The sequence below is a fragment of the Panthera pardus genome, unplaced genomic scaffold (assembly GCF_024362965.1).
Source record: "Panthera pardus isolate Hobbes unplaced genomic scaffold, ASM2436296v1 HiC_scaffold_20, whole genome shotgun sequence".
In the NCBI taxonomy this organism is placed as follows: Eukaryota; Metazoa; Chordata; class Mammalia; order Carnivora; family Felidae; genus Panthera; species Panthera pardus.
Window position 1 is genome coordinate 72,649,279 of NW_026526766.1, and position 21,822 is coordinate 72,671,100.

The window sequence follows — 21,822 nt, forward strand, 5'->3', positions numbered from 1 at the left end:
CCATATGAAGTGTGTGTGTGTGTGTGTGTGTGTGTGTGTGTGTGTGAGAAAGAGAGAGAGAGAGAGAGAGAGAGAGAGAGATAAGGAATAATGATCCTACTTCATGGAGTTGTGAGGACTAGCAATAGTGAATGTAAGATACATGATGATGTTTGGATCCGAGGAAATGCAGTAAGTAGAGTTTCCTCCCCCTATATTCCCTGTTGGGAGATCTAAGAGTGGCCCATTCAAGCAAAACATCTAAGGTCAGTAAGGAGGCGTGGGGTTTCCACCCACTCTGAGTCAGGTGGCTGGCTCACATCACCATCATTTACATCCTTGTGCAAGTCCTACCCACACCTGGAGCAAGTCTTCCTCTTGGCTGAGGACCTAGAGCCTCCTGAGGGCTTGCAGCTTGCCATCTTTTCTGCTTTTCGAAGGGAAAGAATTTCTGCCAGCTGTGAGCTGTATGGACGGTACATTAAGGCCTCGTAGAGACCCCGCTGTCTTTCGTCTCAGAGATGGGGATGATATATTCAAAGCAAACACCGGCCACGTCCCCAGTTTCTAATAGTGATGGATAATCCACGTAGACCTCGGATGTTACATTATGTATGTACATTACTTAGACAAGACATGAGACAGAGGTCACCCGGTGGGACTAACAATAAAAGGGTAGCTCAGAGAAGAGTTAAGAACCTGATCCTAAAATCCGATGTTGAAAATGTGTGTGTGTGTGTTGTCATTTCAGTGCCTCATGGCATGGGAGTCGATTATTCCACTGCTACAGGAGAAACCAGAGGCCAAGTAAGTTCCTTCTTGGGACCGAGACTCTTCTACCTACACAGGGCATGGCACCCCATACCAGGACGTCCCTGTAGTGCCAGAGAGGTGGCACTGAGAAAACAGCCACAGAATCATCTCTCCTTTGTGTATTTCTCTCCCTTCCCGCCCCCCCACCCACCTTTGTCTGACAGTGGTTCTCCGTTAGTATTTATTCCTTGGTGGAGTCTGTAAGGCTATAATCATCTCTCAGCGAAAGAAGCATACCTCCGTGTTGTGAAGGAGCCCATTAAATCTGGAACACTAAGATCTGCAGCTGAGGGACGAGACAACCCAGCTGACGTTCTGACATCTCATCACAGTCTCCTGTTTGGGGACAGCATGGTTGCCTGCGGTGGAAGAGAGCCCAGTTCTTGCTTTTCCAGGACACGAGGAAGGCGGGCACAGAGGGCAGCTCTCATTTTCCACAGACACACGGGGACTCTGGAATTGACCTGTGTGGGCATCGACTTGTCTCAGCCTAGAAGGGGGTGTTGGCACCTCCTCGGAAAGTCCTTAATGTACAGTGGCCTATAGCTGTGAGTGTGGCCTGCTGCCTGCTTGTGACGAGTGGCACCTCTTTTGTGGCTTCTGGTTCACATAGGACCATTTATGTCAGCGTCTGTATGCGTCCGTGCCCAAATGAGCAAGCCAGTGTCCTTGTCCTCGTGCGATACCTCGGGGAGCCGAGGGGGCAGTGCTCCCCAAACTTGTTTCTGACGCTAGAATGCAGTAGATTGGAAACTGTTTTTTGTGTAAAATGGGGGGGGGGGGTGCATTTTTCTCTGTGAAGTTCTTCAGTGTTTTTCTTTTGCTTGTTCAGTGTCGTCAGAGTAGAGCTGAGGCCCGTGGTGGGAAGTCCGTGTTGTCTGAGGTCAGAGTAGCTCCCAGTAACTGGGGTCAGTGGGCGTATACTAGGCCCCATCTCCACGTCTGCTCTGTGCCGTCTGCCTTTACCTCACCCAGAACTCCTAATTTAGTGTCTCCTACCACGTCCACGGAGTGTTTGGGCGGCCTTTTGTTGAGAGGCTGGTGTGCTGTAGTGACACAGTGGAGGTTCTGGGAACTCCGTGTGCATGTCCCATGTGAAGTGCTTTAACCCTCGATAGTCCCTGGTCGGAAAGAAAAGTCGGTACCTGGATGGGCCTCGAAGATGACAAGTGCTAACAGCGAGCGCTTTGCTTCTCGATAAGCTAAAACCTCTGCAACTTGCAGCCACGTTCCCCAGTGACCACTGGCTGCATCTCAAGTCTTCAAACTATGACCAGGTTTGCTTTTCAAACCGACACGAAACCGACGAAGAGGATCTATCTTCCAACTCCTTTTCTTTCCTCCTGAAGTGAAGCTACCTATGCCACGTTTGCGCTCTCCCGTCTGTGGCTCATCTCCCCGTAAAATGATCAACCTGAGCCTCAAAGAGGCAGTTAGTGTTCTTGTCGCGACGCAGCCGGGCCGAGGCGCTGGCGCACACGCGGGTCGTAACCCGCAGGTACCTGGCCGCGTGCAGCGTGTCGAGGTTCCTCCACCCCCTCGCGCCCGCGGCGTTGACCTTGGGTGGCCACTGCCATGATGCCAGGGGTGCAGCAGTAGGCCAGCGCAGAACAGTTCGGCTCTGTTTCATTCATGTTTTGAGGAAGTCACGGTTTCAATTAGAACTTTTGTATCCGTCGGTACTTGCCTGCACCGTCAGACCCCCTCACGCCGTTCTAAAATCCTGCGATGTGAATTTTTGTTTGGTACAATTAGAAGTGATTCATCGAAGCAGAAGGGTAAGGACAGGCCATCTAGCCTGAGTGGTGAGTCCGTGTTTCATGCTACCTCTAAGCCATCACGTTGGTGCGGGTATGGATGATGGACGTCTGGGTCCAAGCTGACAGCTTGCTGGTAGAACAGGGTGTATATCCAATAACGGGTTGACGGCCCTCTCTTGATATTTCGTGGAAGGCACTAGACTGACCCAGCAGCGAGCGCTCATCTCCAGGAACGTGCGAAGCCTTGCCTTGTGGAACGCGTGCTTTAAAAACGTTGTCCGGTGTCATGAGTGCTTGGAAAGAATCGTGGAAAGAGTTGACGGGAAGACCAGGATCTCATCTGCCGCTAGTTGCCAAAGCCCAGGAGCATTCCCGTGGAAAGTTTAGTTGGAAAAGAAGGCAACCCTTCAAAACAGTCATGGGGCTCCTCTCTGGGACATACGGGAAGGGAGTGGAGGGGGGACGCAGTCGTTCCTTACGTTATCAGAGGCAGAAGACTAGCTCGGAGGGGACTCGGGCATCTTGCGGCTTGTCTTTCTCCATTTGTTTGCCATGTGATGTTTCTGTGCTTTAAGACATCAGGGAGAGCTGGGACACTGACGCCAGAGCTGGGAGAACCAGAATATGTTCCAGGCTCCCCTGGAGAATCGGTCTTGCCCCAGAAGGGACGCTTGCCCCTTCCTTCAGGCTGGCGGCAGATGAGGTGAGGAGGCCCAGATGAGGTGAGGAGGCCCAGGATGAAGGGACGGTAGGCAGTGAAGGAGGCTCCCCAGGCCTCCCCGACCCCCACAGCTCGTCCAGCCTCTGCGGGTCAGGAGTCCCAGGCATTTGCCCTTTCATCTCTGTGAGCATGAAGGGGATTCCCTGTGAGCAGTGTGACCGGAGACTTCTGTGCCAAAGACTGCCTCGTAGAGGCTTCGTCACCCCGTCCTTCTTGGCTCCACAAAGTCGTGGTGCTGAGATCACGGCCTCCTCTCTCATAGTTGTGTCCCAGGAGGCTTTTGCTTGGGGACACGCTTGACCTCAGGCAGACAGACTTGGACAGGTTTTGAGTCTTGGGCACGTGGCAGCAGAATGCAGAGTGACGCCTATCAACTGCCTCTCGGGTGCGGGAAGTGAAGGGTTCATTCACCCAGGTTAAAAATCCAGGCTAAGGCAGAAGAGGAGAGAATTCCTAGAAACTGAGCAGATTTTAGAGATGCACTTGATGCTGAAGGGAGCACTTGTGCTTTGTGGCAGATATGGACACTGCGGTCTTCCTTATCATGTGGTGGATCCACAAGGGGATTCTAGGCTACTCTGCCCAAAGCCAAAAACCCTCTGTTCTTCCTGAAGGAGGAGGGAACACGTTTCACAGCCAGGTTTGGGGTTGGGTTTTGTCCTTTAATAAGACTTACTAATGACTCCCAGTGACCTCAGATAAGTGCAATTATGGAGATGATTGGCTCGTATTTCACTGTGCTGCTCGTTGAACTCACCAGTCGCCTTCCTTTAGGTGAAACAACAAAAGCCAGTACGACTCCGGGGGTCGTGGTGAATGTAACGTTAAGTTTGTCTTCATGCCAAATTTCAGCCACACCTGGAGCGTGTTCTACATGTTGTCGAACTAAATGTTTTACCAGTCGCCATCCACACGAGGGATTTAAATGCATGCTTGCTGCTCATTTCTCGTGAGGCCACCTTTGTTTTGAAGTGACAGGAAGTCCTGCTTTAGAGGAGGGCATGGTGACCTGACTGCCTGTCTGCAAGTGGAGTGTGTCTCTTGGGCCGGTAGGCGTCAGCCTGGGACACACCCAGGGTCCGAGTGACTTGGCCCTGCCGTCAAGAGCATTGACATCGCAGGCCCCTGGCTTTGTTTTCATGCCATTCTTTACACTGCAGAGTAGTCCTTCTCTACCCTCTGCCCTGAGACAGGCAGGAGAGAGACATCGCCATAGCCTCCCGGGCCCATGTTGGCCTTGTCTGTTTGGATGTCGGGATGGGGTGACCTGGCCTCTCCTCGGGCTGCGCTGAAGGGTGCTCTCGCTCACGAGAGGCGGCCTGTGGTCAGGGCAGGGCACAGCAAGCCCTGCGGCCCACCTTCCCGGATGCCTACTCTCAAAGGCCCGTGGAAACTGAGTAATCTAATTGTCAGGCTGGAGTAACACTGCAGTCCATCCCCATTTACAAAACATTCTGGGAATTTGGCTTTGCCTTCTCACTTTCAAGATGGCAACAGATTGGACATGGCCTCTTGTTTATGTTTTCTCCATTCAGATGGCAGGTGGCATTTATCAGTAAATTCGAGTAAAATGTCATGATGTCCTGGGTCAGACTGACCTATCAAGCTGGGTGTGTTGGAGTTGTTCTCTGCTTCCTCATGGGTTGTTTGTTTTTTTTTTTTTTTTTTTTATTTAGTGCATAAACCAGGAACCTGATTTTTCGTCAGCCCACCCAATAGGTGGTTAGCTTTCTGCTTTAAGCATGTCTGGCCTCCCTACAGTCGCCCAGATGAGAGCGTGCACAGAGCTATCTGCATTAGGAAAGGTGGAGGAAAGGCCTTTGTCACGGGGAGTTTGATCGTTGTTTCTTAATCGTATGTTTGAATTGCATTCCGGGTCTGGCTGTCTAACCCTTTCTATGTGGCAGAAAAATATGTTCTTCAGGCAGTTTTTACTACTATAGATAGCCTGTAAATAAGTACTTTGGGAAAAAAATAACAAACCAGTAAGATATTTGTCTTATATAGAAACATTCTGTATTGTTTAGCACTTGAAAATCAACAAATCCAGAATTTTAAAATTGCCACAGACTGTTGAAAGCCTAACTCTACTTTTTGAGAATTGTCAACACCTACTAATATGCCTTATTCTTCAACTAGTGTGTTTTAGATTCTGGATAGAAAGAATTTTTTAGAAACGTAATCAGTTGTTCAGCTTAAATGCTCGAGGTCTAACATAGCCAGTCCTCAGCCCTCTTAAAGAAATATGAAAGTGAGGTTCATAATTAGGGCTGCCTTTTGGGAAGAGAAAGCTAAGTATTGCTATTGCCAAATGATATTTTTGATAATGTAAGGAAACACAGGGACCACTGAACCGTTTGTGTGTGTGTGTGTGTGTGTGTGTGTGTGTGTGTGTGTGTTAAAGTGTGAAAGATTAACTTAGTGCCTTTTGGCACACTCTTGATTGTAGAGGATATATGGTATCAGCATTGACAAATCACGTAGATACAGAGAACTCTAGATTATGACAATATTAATGGTGTACCCAGATTCTGCGGAACAGTTTTTTAAAAGATAACTGGGGGCGGGGTGGGGGGCTCAGAGCAGCGTGTGTCAGATAGAAATTCTCCACAGGTTGAAATGCCAAAAACCTAAAACCCATTGATACTTTAGTCCATTTTAATAGAGCTTTTACTATTAAAACCAGTGACGGAGTATTGCAACATGCACGTCCCTGGCAATGCCACCCCCTCACCAGGTGATTCTGGGCTTCCTGCATGCCAGGTCAGAGCAGGTCACACCTGTCCCCACCCCTGAGTAACAGGTTGTTCACAGTCTCAGACCAACCCTTCAGTCTCGATGGTACCGGAAGGAGAAAAGGGGGGTGGCTTTTTTCCGCAGGGTGGGAACGGGGAGGGGAAAGCAGATTGCCAACAAGATGAGAATCTGTATGATAAAAAGACACCTGTGTCGGCTGGGCCTTCGTCAGACAACAAACCAGCAGCTGTTAGCAGTCAGCACCACCACCTGGACACCCCTGAGGTCTGGCCCTGTCCCATAGGCACCCCCGACCATTGTACTTCCGTGTGCCTGATTCCTCGATGTCCGCGCATTGGGAATGCGTTGAGAGATGATGTACATCTGATATATTTCCATAAAATAAACTGCCAGCAACCTTTCTAACTTGTATTTTAACTGTTGAAAAAGAGATTCAAAACTTTTGCTTAGGTCATGTCCAAAGTGTGGACTGTATTTCTTATTTTTAGAGGTCATTCTTCACATTTAAAATTTTAGAAGAACCCCTCCCCCCGCCCAAGGTATTGATGAAGTCCTCCCTCCGTGTAAATGTGTTCTCTTCTCTCCATGCTGCCAATAAGCCAAATCAAAAGCTGTGAAAAAAAAAAAATGTGCTCAAGAATGTGTGTGGACGAGAAAGTGATTTATTCCCAGGTCAAAGTCTCTGTTTCATGAAGCTACCAAACTTTAAAAAGAATGTCACCTTTTTCTTTCTTTCTTTGTTATGGAACCCAGAGATTGTAAAAAGAAAAAAGTTTTGTTGCATTTTTTGATGCTGGCACGAGGTTTTTGTCCACTTTTTTTCATATATCTGTGTATAAAAAAACTCTGTCCATTGTTTACTATGAAATTAGTATTGACATTTTGAGGTAAATAAAAGAATTTGTATTGCTTGTTAACTATTAGCTTGTAAATTTAAAAGGTTTCTTTACCTCAATTAACTTAAAGTAATGGACCAATAAACCTACGAATGATGCTTTCTTTACCTTGAATTGTGTTGTCATTTATAACACTTTATACGACAGGAAAACATGTGTGCCTTGTATTTCGTTTTCTTGTTTTCTCTAAAGAGGTATGAGTTTGCCTGCAAGAATCAGGATATACAGAGCAACAGGAAAAAGATATAATTAACCTATTTTTACTCTACTTCTCCGTAGATTTATCCTCAGTTTACCTTCTACACCGCACAGGTTGGCACCGATTTGGGGAAATGAAGAAACTACCTGGTGTCTGTTCACAACCACTGTGATTGGCGGGCAGCCTGGCAGCCAGCCCAGGTACTTTCGTGAGGATTTCTTCGTACTCCATCCCATAGCAAAGCACAACATCTTCTCAGTCAGGACCAGTCATTTCCTGATTTTTTTTTTTTTTAACTGCCCTGATGCTTTTAAAAAATCTGTGAGGCAAGAAGAAATGCCTGTGGTTCGTTAGGGTGTCAAGAGTGTGTTTCGAAGGGAGACCAGAATGCTCGGTTAATGACCCCAAAGAACTGGAAATGGACTTGAACTTACTGACAGTAAGTAGACATCACTAATCCAAGATTACAGTCATACACAATGAGGCAGCAAGGCGGGATAAGAGAGCTTTGGGATCAGATCTCAGCTTTTTCCACTCGTTACTTCTGTGGTTTTAGGCAAGTCCCATTTCTCTGAACTTCAGTGTATTGATCTTTGCAATGAAGACGTGCTTTCCCTTGGTGGGTTGCTGATGGGATTGGCGATAATGTATATATATAAAGCATCAACGTGTCTGCCAACACTTAGATGACTGGACTGCTCTTACGGGAAGAGTCTTCTATTACTTGTTTAGATATGGCCAACTTAAATATCAAGTATTCCCATAACAATCCTTCCCGTTTGCTTTGTCAAATGAAAATTAAGGGGGGGCGGTGTATATATTTCTCGTAACTGCTTTAAGAAGGTGATGGAGATAGTAGGCTGGTGGACTGTGGTCAGACTGAAGCCCTGGGGAACAGATGGGAATAGATCATAAAAGTTGTGGCAATGGGCGATAGGAAGGGTGATGAATTTAAGAGATTTCTGTGGTGAGGGGAGGGGATCAGAGATGAGACAGAGTTTTCAAGCCTGGGAGCAGGGAGATGACGTCATTAACTCACACGTGAAAACAATCAGGAGAAAAATGTAAAGGTTGGAGTAGCTTAGATGGTGAGGTGGGAGAATAATTTGGTTTGGAATTATGTTTGAGGAAATCCAGGTGGAGGTGTCGACCAGATTGCTGGAAAAAGTGTTCTGGAATCCCTGAGAGTAGACTAGATTACTTGGGGAACATACCAAGGACAGAGCTTTATGGGCCTCAAGAATTAAGGATGGGGGGCACCTGGGGGGAGGCTCAGTTGGTTAAGTGTCTGGCTATTGGTTTCGGCTCAGGTCATGATTTCCTGGTTTGTGGGTTTGAGCCTCAAGTCGGGCTTCACGCTGACAGCACTGAGCCTGCTTGGGATTCTCTCTCCCTCTCTCTCTCTCTCTTTGCCCCCCTCCCCAAAATAAATAAACTTAACAACAAAAACAAAAAAAATTAAGGATGCAGGAAGAGGAGAGGGACTCAGGGAACATTCTCAAGAAGAGAAAGGCCCATAGATAACATTGGTTCTTAAGCTTGAGGGCTTGTGAAAACACCAATTGTTGGTCCCCACCTCTAGAGTTTGACTGGGGTAGAGCCAAATAATTTGCATCTCTCACAGGTTCCCTGGGGATACTGAAGCTGCTGGTTCAGAAACCACACTTTGAGAAGATCAAAGGGGTTAGAATCTCTGTTAGAAGAATTGGTGACCTGGGGCAAGTGGGGAAGGGTCAAAACTGCCACCTTAGTGACAAATTGAAAAGGAGCCAGTGCTGGGGCTTTGAGAGCCCAGCTCAGGTTAAAACCCACAAGTGTATGGTGGGTGAGCGTGAGCAAATAAGGACATGTTTCTGGATGCTCCGAGCCAGCTTTTCAGGAGCAGGAATGGAGCTGCCAATGATGAGATTCATCCGGGCTGGGGAGCCGATCAGGGGCTGGGACAGGAGGCAAGGAGCCAAGAGGAAGGAGCATAATTGGTGAGAATTTAGCAAGGTAAGCTTGGCCTTGAACTCCACTTCCCATCCCACCTCCGCCCATGTCGTCTGTCTCAGGGAGAGGCTCTGCCTTCTTCCTAGTTGCGTGAACCTCAAATCTGAGCATTCTTGCCTCCATCTGCCCCACCTTCTGCAGATCACCTGTCACCAACTCCTGCTGACCGCCAGCTCCCAAGGATTTCTCTAAGTCCCTCTACTGTTCTGCACCTTCACATCTTATCCAAAGTCAGTCCGCCATTGTCCGTCACCTGGCTTACTACCAGACTCTCTGCTCTTGTGTCCTTTCTGCAAGTCTTCTCTCTCCTTCTGCCCCTTCCTGCCCCAGTTCATTCTCAGGGATGCCAGGACGCATTCCATACTCCTGCGTGAAATCTTCCACCAGCTATCCCTGTTACTTTAAAGAGAAACTTTCAGGGCACCTGGGGTGGCTCAGTCGGCTAATCATCTTGACTTTGGCTCAGGTCACGATCCCATGGTTCATGAGTTTGAACCCCACATCGGGCTCTGTGCTGACAGCTTAGCCTGGAGCCTGCTTTGGATTCTCTGTCACTCTCTGCCCCTCCCCCTGTTGTCTCTCTCTCTCTCTCTCTCAAAAATAGATAAACATTAAACAAATTAAAGAGAAACTCTTTTTAAGGCTCTATATGTGTATTGTTGTTTCTCCCTACCACTCCAGTCTCCTGGTCTTGATTCTGTCCTTTTGGTACCTGTCCCTCCCCCCCCTTTGCTCCCCTTATATTGAATTCCTGTATCAAAAGATATTTTCACCTTCAGGCCTTCCAGCTTGTTATTTCTTCTGCCTGGACTGTCCCTTAACTTCTGGCCTTGGTGACTCCTTATCCTTCCAGGGTTCCCGTAGTCCACTTCTTCTGAGAAGCCTTCCCTGCTCTCCTAAACCTGGTTAGATGCTCCCTTATGTTAGCATTTATTATAGGATATGTGGTTGCCAGCTGTACTGTCTGTTCCACCTGCTGGACAGAACATTCTGTCAGGGCATGAGCAGTCACGTTCTTGCCATATCTCAGCACCTAGCATGGTGCCGGGACCTTAGAAGACATGCCAGAAAGGCTTGTTTATTCCCTGCAAGAGATCAGAGGTGTAAACTCTCTGAGCCCAAACGCTTGGAGCTTGAAATGCATTCCCTAGCTTTAAGTTTCACCCCAGTATAAGAATGCCATGCCTGTAGTTATAGAGGGAGTCTGGCCGGGGAAGAATGCTTCACACGCATACAGTAAATGTTGATTTTATTTGGAGGTGAGCCTGTTTTTCTATGTGTAAGTACAATAGTCTGTAAAAATAGGTACCTCAAAATAAGACGGCTCTTAGCCTATCTCCTCTGCCCTCTCTCTCCACACCACCCACTTTGGGAAGAAGTATTGTTGACTGAAAATATGCCATATAATAGTCCACTAAAGAAAGTCGTTTGATATTTGCTTCTTAAAAACAACAGTAATGACGGCAGTAGAACTACCCTGAAGCCAAGAGCCTGAGCCCCAAATCTCTCCTGAGTGTTCATAGCTAACAAGGCCTCAGGGAAGAAAGCTAAGTTTTTTTCAAGGTTTTATTTTAATTAAAAAAAATATATATATATATTGGCTGATGTTCACTGTTGGGAGTTCTTACAAAGCATCCCCTCTGCGCCCCCTCTAGGCTGTTGAAAATGCATGCTTTGGCTTGAGTTTTCCTGTGGGATCCCCAGCACGGCACCCAGGTGACTAGTTAGTGGTACCTTAGAGCCAACTCCTGGAAGAAAAGGGGCTGCTGTCTGAAGCCCTTTATGCGTCTCGTGTGACTGCGCACGGCCCTCTGCATCTAACCCTTGGAAGTTCACCCTCTACTGTCCCCAGAACCTAACCTCTGACAGGGACGTCTGAAAGCTGAGAAAGTTCTATCACCAAGAAAGTGCTTTTCCCCACCTGCCAGGGACCCCTGAGCCAGAGCAGCTCACGCCCAAGCCAACTCCGGCTGGAACCTGGGGTTTTGGAGCAGTGGCTTGCTTTGGTCACCAGCACCCAGTCCCTTCTTTTGACTTCAAAAGAAGCCATTGCTGGTATTTTTCAGCTCCCGCCGGTCAGCACCTTCATTTCTCTGCGATGTCTCCATATTGCAGCCATGAGGCTTGTTTGTAGGCCACGATGCTGTAAGAATTACAAGACAAACAGTTGGAATGGGGCAAAGGGTGTGCCTTTTCCTTCCCACCAATGGCCGCCTTTTTATCACCTATAGACTGAGAGGCTCTGACCATTGTCCCCAGAATGTTGTTCTGAGTGGAGAGAATGGCCCATTCCAGCCCTATAATATCTCAAGCCCTTTGCATCTACATTTTCCTTTTCCTGAAATCTCTCTCCATCTCACTACTGCCTGATGAACTCCCACGTGTATTTCAAGATCAAAATTGGGCTAATCCAAGCAGAATTCGCTGCCTCATCTTCTGTCCTTCCATAGCCCCTTTATCTGTTCCATAAATTCTCATTACATTGTTTTCAAATATTTGTAAAAAAAAAAAAAAAAAAAAAAAAAGGGGGGGAGGCCTGGGAATTAGGAGCTCTGAGTTGAAGTCTTGGATCTGTGTGACCTTTGGCATGTCCTTCCACCTCTGGGATCCTCGGTTTTCTCATGAGCAACCTTTCTAGGAACCTCAGTTTCTAGGCTACAGCAACCTCTTCCTGGCTGATGGTCAACACCTGGAAGCCGCTGGATGGGGTGCCAACTTAAGTCCAAACCTTCTAAGGGAAAGCTTTGTGGGAACTTCCGAAATCTCTGATGTCCCACCTTCCATGAGTCCCAGAGCTCTACAGGGAGGAACACTCACTGTACTTGAGACAAAACTCATTGTATTAAAGAGCTGGCGGGAAAGTCCAGACGTGGGCCGACACCAGGTCGCAGCCCTGCCTCTGCGGCTGACCCCCACTATAGACCCCAGTAGCAAAGCCAGGTGGCGATGGCCAGCCACTGCCTTCGTGGTCAGCCGACAGGCAGCTCTGGGATACGGGTGGCCAGCAATGCTGGCTAGTAGGTGCCACACCCTTCCAACAGATCATTCATTAAACAAATACTTTTTGAGTACTTCTTACAGGCCAGGCTCTCTGCTGGACACAGATGATATGTGCTGAGCCAAACGGCCATGGTTCCTCCCCTCAGGGAGCCTACAGTCTGGTGGGCAAGCGTATGAAAAGATAACCCCTAACCGTCAACTATCAGGCTATGAAGGAAAATGGAGGAAGCTTTGGGAGCATATGATAAAAGGACCTAATTTAGATTAAGAAAGGGATTTGTCTCAAAAGCTTTTTGAGAAAATGCTGCTTAAGACCACATCTAGTTGGGTTAAGAAGGAGGCATGGGCGCAGAAGGGGGAAGAGCAGGAGGGGTGGCTCCTGGGGCTGACACCTGGGGTCGCGGAGGGTGGTTAGTGACAGAAACAGAAATTACGGAGGTTGGCAAAGCCAGGTTACAGAGGACCTTGTGGTCCATGGGAAGACATTGGGTTTGTATCCTAACAGCGGTGAAAGCCAAGAGCAGAGCTTTGAGCAGGAGATGATGTGATCTGTTTAAACACTTGAAGGAAATTGCTCTGGGCACCTGGTGGAGAGAGGATGGGAGGGAACAAGAGTGGACATGGGAGGAATGGTCCAGAGGCTAATCCGGTCGTTCAAGTGCTCTGGCCTAGGGGTGGTAGCAGTAGTGATTTAAAAAAAAAAAAGGATGAATTTGAGGACTGTTTTGAAGGTAGAGTCAGTGAGGCCTGACGGATTGGAGGTGTGGGAGATGAAGATGAGGGCAGACTTCGGTGACAGTTCCTCCCCCGGGTGAGTGGTGGTGCCATTTAGGGAGGCGGCAAAGGCTGGAGGGGGAGCAGGCGTAAGAAGGTGTCAAGAACCCAATTTTGGAAACTCAGGTGGTAATTTGAAGTCCTGAAAGTGCTTTAGATTGCTTCGAGAGAGCATATGAAGCGAGAACCCAGAGCAGAGCCCCAAAGCATCTTCCATTTGGAGGTGTGTAGAGAAGAAGTGATGAGGTGCTGAGAAAGCCCAGTGACGGCCAAGAGCGAGCACGGGTGCTGGGGCCGCAGAGAAACCACGTGGGGTGAGATGAGGGCTGAGCGAGTCCACTGGATCCTGCTTTGAAGAGTGGTCGGCGGCCCTAGTGAGAAGAGCGCTGCTGGTCGAGGGGGGACCTCGGACGTCTGGGCTGAGAAGTGAGTGGGCGGTGAGGACGCAGGCAGCAGGTGCACACGAGCCTTTGCAGAAGCTGACCGTGAGGAGGAGGGTGGGGAGAGAGAGGGTGGCCGCTCTCGTGTCCGTTCCGGTAAGAATTCAGGAGAGCGCAGCTAGCCCGCGGAGGGAGCTCTCTAAGGAGACGGCCACAGGTGGCACCCTGGCACCTGGTGACTCTACTAAGAAGCAGTGCGGTGTAGAGGATCAGAGACTGCCTGCGTTCAAATCCTGTCTCTGCCACTTACGGGCTCTGAACCTTTGGCAAGTTACGTGATACCTCAGCGCCTCTGTATCCTTATTTGCAGAACAGTAATAGTAATTACGTCAGAGGGCTTTGGGGGAAGATTAAATTCATTAAAACATTGTAAGTAGTAGCTGGCACATGATAAGAGCTAGTTACAGGTTTGCTATTATTATTACTAAGAAAGAGGTGGGGAGGGAGGAGAGGGATAGAGTGGCAAGTGGGTTGAGGACGGGCAGAGCCAGACAGTTCTTTCTTCAGCATCTCCCAGCTGCAAGAAGAGCAAGAGGGTGGGGCGCCTGGGTGGCTCAGTAGGTTGCGCATCTGACTTCGGACAGGTCATGATCTTGCGGTCCGTGGGTTTGAGCTCCTCGTCGGAGCTGACAGCTCAGAGCCTGGAGCCTGCTTTGGATTCTGTGGCTCCCTCGCTCTCTGCCCCTCCCCCACTTGTGCTTTGTCTCTCAAAAAATAAATAAACATTAAAAAAAAAAAAGAGAGAGAGAGGAGCAAGCAGGAGAGGGCAGGTTCTCACAGTCACGTGAAATGGGCTCACTCTGGTACCAGGCAAGCCTGGGTCACGGTCCCTTCTGGCAAGCAGGCTGTTGGCAGCTCTGACCCAGGGACCCCTCCTCCCCGCCTTCTGCCTCCACTGTGTCCTCTGCCTCCCTGCTCTGACATGCCTTCCTGGGCTTTTATGTCATTGGAACGTAGCTTTTCTTTCTGTGGTTAGAAAGCTCTACTGGTTTTCCCTGTCGCTGTCACTTGATGATCGATGGTTCAGCCTTGGCCTCTTCTAGCTGTAAGAGTTTTTCAGGATCTCGTTTATTTAGTGACTTCACGGGAGGGAAAGGTAATGGAAACACTCCCTTTATACCAGAGTCCTCAATCTTGGTTGTATATTCGAATAACCCGGAGAGCTTTTAAAAAGGCCTGGGCCCAGGCTGCCTCCCGATCAACTGAGTCAGAATCTCTGGGGGTGGGATCCAGACATCAGTGATTTTTTCAGCCTTTCTAGGTGATTCCAGCATACAGCGAATGAGGCTTTATTTGCACATGTGTCTCTTTACTGCTGAATGGCCACAAGACAGGGAAATAATTAGCAATTACTTAACGTGCCTCATTCACACAAGCACTCAAGTACTTACTCGACTGATACAAGATTCTGTCCCTGCATCTGTGATATAAGACTCTGTGCACGGAAAGTATGGCCAAGTCCAAGGGCGTGTTACACAGCGCAATGGGGTGAGACGTTCAAGGCGGCCCACCTCCTTCATGTGCCCTGAAGTCTCTTAACAAAGGCACAGGATCCCACTTAGTACACACACGAAGCAACGAAACTGTGGGAAGGAAAACGACTGTTGCTATTTTCTCATGGCTTTCATTTGTTCGTTTATATCTCTAGCTGTGCCACCCATTAGTCAGACTGGTTTTCTTTTGTTTTCCTTTGTTTGTTTGCTTGTTTGTTTGTTTAGGTTAATGAGAATATTTCGCCCGTGTGCCAAATAGGGCTGGGTAAACTTCCAAGTGGCACAGCTACTAATCCATTACTCACTTGGACAAAAAACTGGGGCTCCTGACAGATGTGCATTGCGTGCTAAGTCTTGGTAGCTAAGCCCAACCCATTCAGCCAAGACTCGCATGAAAATAGGGGCACAGGAAGAGGCCTAAGGGCTGGGCAGTCTGAGGACAGGTCTGGCTCAGTCCCACACCTTGAAAAAATGAGAACTGGGCCAAGAAGGCCCTCATAATCATGCCGCTGCTTACACAGATTCTCAGCTGCCTGCCTGCCTTCCTTCCTCCCTTCCTTCCTTCCCTCCATCCCCCTCCCTCCCTCCTTCCCTTCCTTCACTTCAAATCTTTCTTTTCTCAACTATGAAATAGAGCAAAGAGCCTTCATTATTGATGGCTTCTGTCCAAGGAGGCTCAACCTTCTATGTAGGCAGGGACCTACATTATGATGTGATGTGAGAATTCCAACAAGGGTCTTCCCCCCCCATCCACTTCCCACTTCTTTCAACCTGCCTTCAGTTATTTTCTATTCTGCTGCCTGTAATGCCACCATTATTGATGTGTAGACTTCTCTGTGCTACCAGGCAGACCCTTTAAAATGCAAATCTTTGGGGCACCTGGGTAGGTCGGTAGGTTAAGCTTAAGCGGCCGACTTCAGCTCAGGTCACGACCTCACAGTCTGTGAGTTCGAGCCCCTCGTCGGGCTCTGTGCTGGCAGCTCGGAGCCTGGAGCCTGCTTCCGATTCTGTGTCTCCCTCTCTCTCTGCCACTTCCCTACTTGCTCTCTGTCTCTCTCGCTCTCAAAAATAATAGACATTAAAAAAATTAAAAAATTAAATAAAACAAAATGCAAATCTTTATCAAATCCCTCACATGTTATGGTGGGTAGGTTTATTGTATTCCTTTCTCCTCTGGTGGGAGTGATACAAGCCTGAGAGGACCTCACTAAATGAGAAGGGGTAAACAGGCCTAAACAGCTTGAAGCTGTGCTAACGTAGCGGTCACTAGCTATGCCAGCCGCTCAACACCTGAAATGTGTTCAACCTGGGTCCAAACTGAGATGTGCCATCAGCATAAAACACGTACCAGATTTCAGAGACTTAGTGAAAAAAAAAACCAAAAAAACAACTCATTGATTAATTTTGTAAATTGATGACATGTTGGAGTGGTATTTTGGATATGCTGGGTCAAATCCAATGTGTTACTAAAATTAATTTCACCCGTCTTCCCATTTATAAACGTTACGAGACGGTTTAAAATCACATACATGGCTTGCTCTTAGGACTCACGCTGGACAGGGCTGGTCAAAGACCATCTTGGTGAGGTCCTAGGCTAGTGCTCTTACTGTGGAACCGGACTGCCTCTCTTGGGCTTCTCCAGCCTTCCTCCTGCTTGTTATCTCCCTGACCTGAGTGTTCTTATTTTACAAATGAGACGACTCCCCCACAGAGATCAAAGGAATTGCTCAAGTCCTACCAGGAGCTCCCACAGTCCAGGGGCATGTGAGATTCCGGGGCACTGCTAGGTGCCCAGCCCTTGGGGGGCGTGGAGAGAATACTAGGAAGTGAGGCAGAATGATTCTCCTCTAAAAGGACCTCAGAAAAGACGTTGGAGTGGTTCAAGAGGATATCTAATCCCAGCCTCTAATCAAAAGGAAGTATAAAACTGCCAGGAAGTAACCAGCTGATTGTGGCCCTCTATTCATTATTTACGAGTTTGGGGGTTTCCCAGATTGGCAGATTATTAGCTTGGGAGAACAGGAGGACTTCTTATTTATGGGAGAGCCCACTCAGAACCCACTGCATAAATGCTGCAAATAAATAATTCTTTATGATAATAGATTGGAGATGGTCCAAGAGGCCCTGACCTAAGCCCAAAAGCCCCAGCCCAAACCAGACTCTCCTTTCTTACCCAATCGGGATGATGGCCAGGAAGGAGAGAAAGGAGGAGAGAGCAAAACAGGTGCCCACGAACTTCTCCATGGTGAGCTGATAGATCTTGTTGTACACCGTGGACGTCACCACCCCAGTCAGAGCCAGGGACAGCTGCAGGATGACGAACACCTTTCCTGTGGAAGGGACAGAGGTTACCAAGAAGATATATTGCTGTCCCTTCCATTTTAGCTGCTAGCCGGGTCTCTAGGGAGCTCTCAGGAGACTCCGCATCCTTCCCAGGGCCGCCTCTCAGTCTTGGCTCGTTCCAGCGGGACTCCTGGCTCCGTCGGCTGCATCTTCCTGCAGCCTGCGGGTAGCAGTGTCCTCCTTTGACGGTGGCTTTTCAGTGACCGACTTTCTGAGTCTCTCCCATCCTCCTGTTTTCACCCCCTCTGCTCTAATGGACACCGGAGTGTTCCTAGAGTATTCAAGGCTGCTTCTGGCACCGTCTCATGGGCCTTTTGCAAGTCCGACCCCTATGCCTCAAGCCAAGCAGCTCTGAAACCGGCCGGGCAGAGAACTTCTGAGAGATTCCTTTCACTCACCATAAGAGGAGTCCTTTATGAGTTTGGACATTGCCGATCGGATGGTTGTGACGGGGATGAGAGCGAACAGCATGACAGCTCGAGCTGGAAAGAAATCACAAGAGAACACCCCTCGTCGTGCCCAGGCTTGGCCAAGGAGTCAATCGGAAAAAGCAAAAGCCTCACCAGGAACCTCCCCCTCTCCCCACAATCCCCATGGGCTCGCCCCGCAGGGAGTGGTTTCTCTGCCTGCAGGCCGACACTCTCTCTGGGGCGGGCTGAGCCCCTGAGCTCTGACGGTGCCATAGATGCCGCAGACCCATCTGCGAGGTGGCAGGGCACAGCTGGCACGGTGACGGGTAGCGAAGGGTGTCTTCGTCGGCAGAGTTACGTGGCATCTAGGGAAGTAGAGCTGATGTCACGGGAGTGACTTTAGGCTCCTCTCCTTGTCCCTGGGACAGAGGTGTCTTCTGTCACCATGCATGAAGCCCTCTGGTAGACAGTGCCAGGAACTTTGGCAAACTGCATCCAGGAGTGTATACCACACGTACAGCCGCCACCACCTTTCCTTCTCACATGCCTTATTCCTAATCCCAATGTGCTGTGTGTTTAAGTGTGTGTGGGGGGGGAGAGGGGGACAAAGGTAGAGGTGGTGGGAGGGGAAGGGGAGAGGGGTACTCTGGCTTTTGCACGTGGCCCGTTTATCTGGGAGTCGGCCAAACCTAAGTTGCCATTTTGTTAGGTGTCTTCTGAGATGTGTGACCTCAGCCAAGGGAGAGCCTCTGATAACCGTGTAGAGTTGTTTTTTTCTAATGTGTTAGCCACTGGCCACGTGTGACTATGAGTTAATTAAAATCAAATCAAGTCAAATTGAAAATTCTGGTCCTCAGTTGTACCAGCCCCATTTCAAGTGCTCAATAGCCACACATGGCTAGCGGCTGCTTTTATCAGACAGACCAGATTTAGGACATTTCTATCAGTGTAGAAAGTTCTGTTCCAACATTGGTCTAAAGAGCTCTCTGCTTGTGGTTGTCCGACCTGTGTCCTCAGGTGGAAACTTCATTCTGCTTCCTTGAAAGAATTTATTACATTGGTTGTGGAAGGCATTTGTGCCTTTTTTTATCCATTTTTGAATAGCCCATGCTTGGCCCCAAATGACTTTAATTAAGGGACCTTTTCGGCCTGATTACCTTAATGTTTTATCCCTTTAAAATTGGAGAGAAGAAATCCAACCCCATCTCCGAAGGCCAACCTGAAACCTTCCATCCTGACCACGGGCCCCACGGACCAACCTCCGCTGACTTCCTAGAGCCACAGGCATCACTCTGAGGCCACTTCGGCGGGGAACACAGATGGCCCAGTAGACAGTACAACTCAGATGAACTCAACTGCACATGATCCTGACTCCCTCGTAACTTCCTAGGCGGGGGGTGTGGTCTCTGCTGCTGTGCTGGGGACACCCGGACCACAGCATCCCTGGTGTCGGCCCCACGACTCAAGGGGCCGGCCGTGCCCTCGTCCTGCCTCCCTGAGAACGCCAGACTCACCAATGTAGAACATGTATGTCTCTTTCACGAAAGCCAAGAGGAGGGCTCCCGACCCAAAGGAGACCATCCCAATCACGATCATAGTGGTGTCCCGGAAGCAGCGGGAGAAGAGCAGGACGCCCAGGAAGCTGGTGATGAAGATGGTGTACCCGGCTGCCATACCATAGCCCACCTGCACTTGATTCCACCTGAGAGGCTCCCTGAGCACAAAAAGGGGCATCACGTCCACGGTGCCCACCACTGCCAGGTCATATATGACGGCACCCACAAAGAGCAGGGCGATGACAGTCTTTTTGGGCACTGCTTTCCCGGGAGATGGAGGGTACCCCTCCACACCCTGCTTGTCTGACTGATCGGGGTCCAGGGTACGATACGTGCCAATTGTGCCTGACACCGTATCCACGGCGGGGAGTGCCGTCCTGGGACTGGCCGTCGACTCGGGGACCTTCAGTACCAGGAGGCTGTACACAAGTGCAAAAGTGGCACAGCTCACGCTGCAGGCCGTCAGCACCAGGCCCTGCCCCGAGTGGTGCCCAGTCATCTGCTTGAAGAGGTGCCCCGAGGCCATGCTCCCGCAGAATCCCGCCAGGCCCAGGATCAGGTCGAGGAGGATGAGGCGCAGGGAGCGGCGGTCCTCGGAGGAGCCGAGTGATCCCAGGGCCATGACGCCCGACCAGAAGGCGGAGAAGCCGCCGCACAGCCCGTTCAGCGCCGCCGCCCCGTACAGCACCTCCACGGGCCAGTCCAGCAGCACCTTGAGCAGCAGCCCCAGGCGGGAGAGCAGGAAGCCCAGCAGGGACACGCAGATGGAGATCTTGCGGTGGTAGCGGTCGCTGAGCCAGCCCAGCCCGTAGGCGGACAGCAGGGGCGTCAGGCCCGCCACCAGGTTGTAGACGATGTAGAAGTTGGAGATGGCCCTCTGCTGTTCGTCCTCCAGAGCGTCCCGGGGCGACGGGCTGGCGCTGTGGTTGGAGGAGGCCCCGGCTCCGGCTCCGAAAGACGCCTTCACCACGAGGAGCAGCCCCGCCTCGTAGAGGGAGGCGGCCACCTGCGTGGACGCCACCACGGGCTCGATCAAGGTCCTCACCCGGAGGCGAGGCAGGGGGCCGCTCCACGGGCAGGTGGCCTCGGGGCCCATGAGGGCTCTCGGAGACGGGCCGGAAGGGCTGGCCGGACTCGGTGCGAGCGCGACTGTGCGCCGTGCTCCCGGGTGCGCGCGGGACAGGGCCGAGCCGGGGCGCGTGTGACAGCGGCCCACCCTGTGCCGGTGACCCCCGGGCACGGCCACTCCTCCCGGCCTTTTAAGGCCGCGCCCCGCCCCCGCCGGCCGAGCAGGGCTAGCGGCCGCCCAGGAAGCCGGGCGCCGGGGAGCGCACCGCCCGTTTCGGCCCCCCGCGTCGCCACCCTCCGGTCGCCGCGTCACGCTGCTCCGGCGAGCGCGGCCGCCTGACGAGGGCCGATTGCCCCACAGCCAGGCGTGCCCCGACCTTCCCCTAGCTTGTCCCGGCGGCCAGGACTGAGACCCCCCCCGCCCCCCCCCCCCCGGAAGGGAGCCAGATTCCACTGTTCCTCGAGGGCAGGTCTGGGCGCGCGGTGGGGAGGGCCTAGGATTCTGCCTGGGCTCGGGGCTTCGGTGTGAGGTTTTATTTTATTGGGTTTAAAAGCAACAGGGGACCCGTGTCGCTTGCTGTAGGGATCTGGGTAGCAAGACTTTGAGAGAAGCCCACTATCTTCTTTGAGATGTTGATTGCAGCTCTTTTGGATGAAAACCCAGCAGTGGGATCCCACGATCATAGGGTCGGTCTAGTTTTAATTTTTTGAGGAACTCCCATGCTATTTTCCATAGAAGCTGCACCATTTTGCATTCCCACCAACAGTGCACAAGGCTTCCAATTTCTCACACCCTCACTAATACTTGTTGTCTTGTTATCTTCTTTCTTTTTTTAATGACAGGGTAACCATCCTGACAGGTGTGAGCGATTTCTCGTTGTGGTTTTGATTTGCATTTCTCTGATGATGAGTGATGTTGAGTATGTTTTCATGCTGGTTGGCCACCTGTGTGTCTTCTTTGGAGAAATATCTATTCAGGTCATTAACTCATTTTCAATGGGCTAATAACCCAACTAATAATTGGGCTATTGGTTTGTTTTTGTTTTTGTTCTTACAATTAAATTGTAGGTGTTCTCTATATATTCTGGAGATTAGCCTCTATCAGTTGGAAAGCGTGCAATATTTTCTCCCATTTTGTGGGTTGTGTTTCACTCTGATGTTTCCTTTGCTGTGTAGAAGCTTTTTAGTTTGATGGAGTCCCACTTGTTTATTTTCAGGATCTCGAAGAGATGTCCGTACTCCTGTGTCCATTGCAGTATTGCTCACAATAGCCAAGATGTGGAAATAACCTGAATGTCCACCGATGGATGAATGGATAAACAAAATGTGATATGTGTGCATACAATGGAATACTATTCAGCCTTTAAAAAGAAGGAAATTGTGCAATTGGTGACATTTGTGAAACTTGAGGACATTATGCTAAGTGAAATAAGCAAGTCAGAGAAAAACAAATACTGCATGATGTCACTTACATGAGGTATCTAAAATAGTCAAATTCATAGAGTCAAAGAGTGGAATGGTGGTTTCAGAGGTGGAGGAATCACTAATCAACGGCATAAAGTTTCTGTTAAGCAAATAAAGAATCTCCAGAGGTCTGCTGTACAACATTGTACAATATGTT

The 21,822-nt window shown here is 49.8% G+C and overlaps 2 protein-coding genes across 7 annotated transcripts in view; one reads left to right on the forward strand and one right to left on the reverse strand.

The window, feature by feature from the left end:
* Positions 1 to 7,033, forward strand: part of SNX30 (sorting nexin family member 30) — a 115,170-nt gene extending 108,137 nt beyond the window's left edge. For 3 of the 5 annotated variants that reach the window (XM_053908188.1, XM_053908191.1, XM_053908192.1), the window contains exons 9-10: positions 731 to 786; positions 957 to 1,176. In XM_053908188.1, the coding sequence (XP_053764163.1) occupies positions 731 to 786; positions 957 to 996 (96 nt within the window). In that variant the 3' untranslated portion in view covers positions 997 to 1,176. Of the gene's footprint in view, positions 1 to 730; positions 1,177 to 4,949 lie in introns of those variants that run through there. The other 2 variants (XM_053908189.1, XM_053908190.1) reach the window with 2 other exon arrangements.
* Positions 7,034 to 10,349: 3,316 nt separating this feature from the next.
* On the reverse strand, positions 10,350 to 20,446 carry SLC46A2 (solute carrier family 46 member 2). 2 transcript variants are annotated; one of them, XM_019454162.2, is made up of 4 exons: positions 19,092 to 20,419; positions 17,566 to 17,649; positions 16,998 to 17,154; positions 10,350 to 11,260 (listed from the first exon to the last, which is right to left on the reverse strand). In XM_019454162.2, exons 1-4 carry the CDS (start codon positions 20,227 to 20,229, stop codon positions 11,203 to 11,205), a joined length of 1,437 nt encoding a protein of 478 aa, XP_019309707.1. In that variant the 5' UTR covers positions 20,230 to 20,419; the 3' UTR covers positions 10,350 to 11,202. The 2 variants fall into 2 exon arrangements, with proteins under 2 accessions (XP_019309707.1, XP_019309708.1); XM_019454163.2 differs by lacking the exons at positions 16,998 to 17,154; positions 17,566 to 17,649 and having other exon boundaries at positions 19,092 to 20,446.
* Positions 20,447 to 21,822: the final 1,376 nt, after the last annotated feature.

What these genes read in the sequence shown, in the direction of transcription:
- SLC46A2 (XM_019454162.2), bottom strand. Translation starts at nt 20,229, where the DNA reads ATGGGCCCCGAGGCCACCTGCCCGTGGAGCGGCCCCCTGCCTCGCCTC. An exon ending in GACATACATGTTCTACATTG is followed by an intron (nt 17,650 to 19,091) that starts GTGAGTCTGGCG and finishes ATTTCTTTCCAG; the next exon opens with CTCGAGCTGTCATGCTGTTC. An exon ending in CTGGCCATCATCCCGATTGG is followed by an intron (nt 11,261 to 16,997) that starts GTAAGAAAGGAG and finishes TAATTCTTACAG; the next exon opens with CATCGTGGCCTACAAACAAG.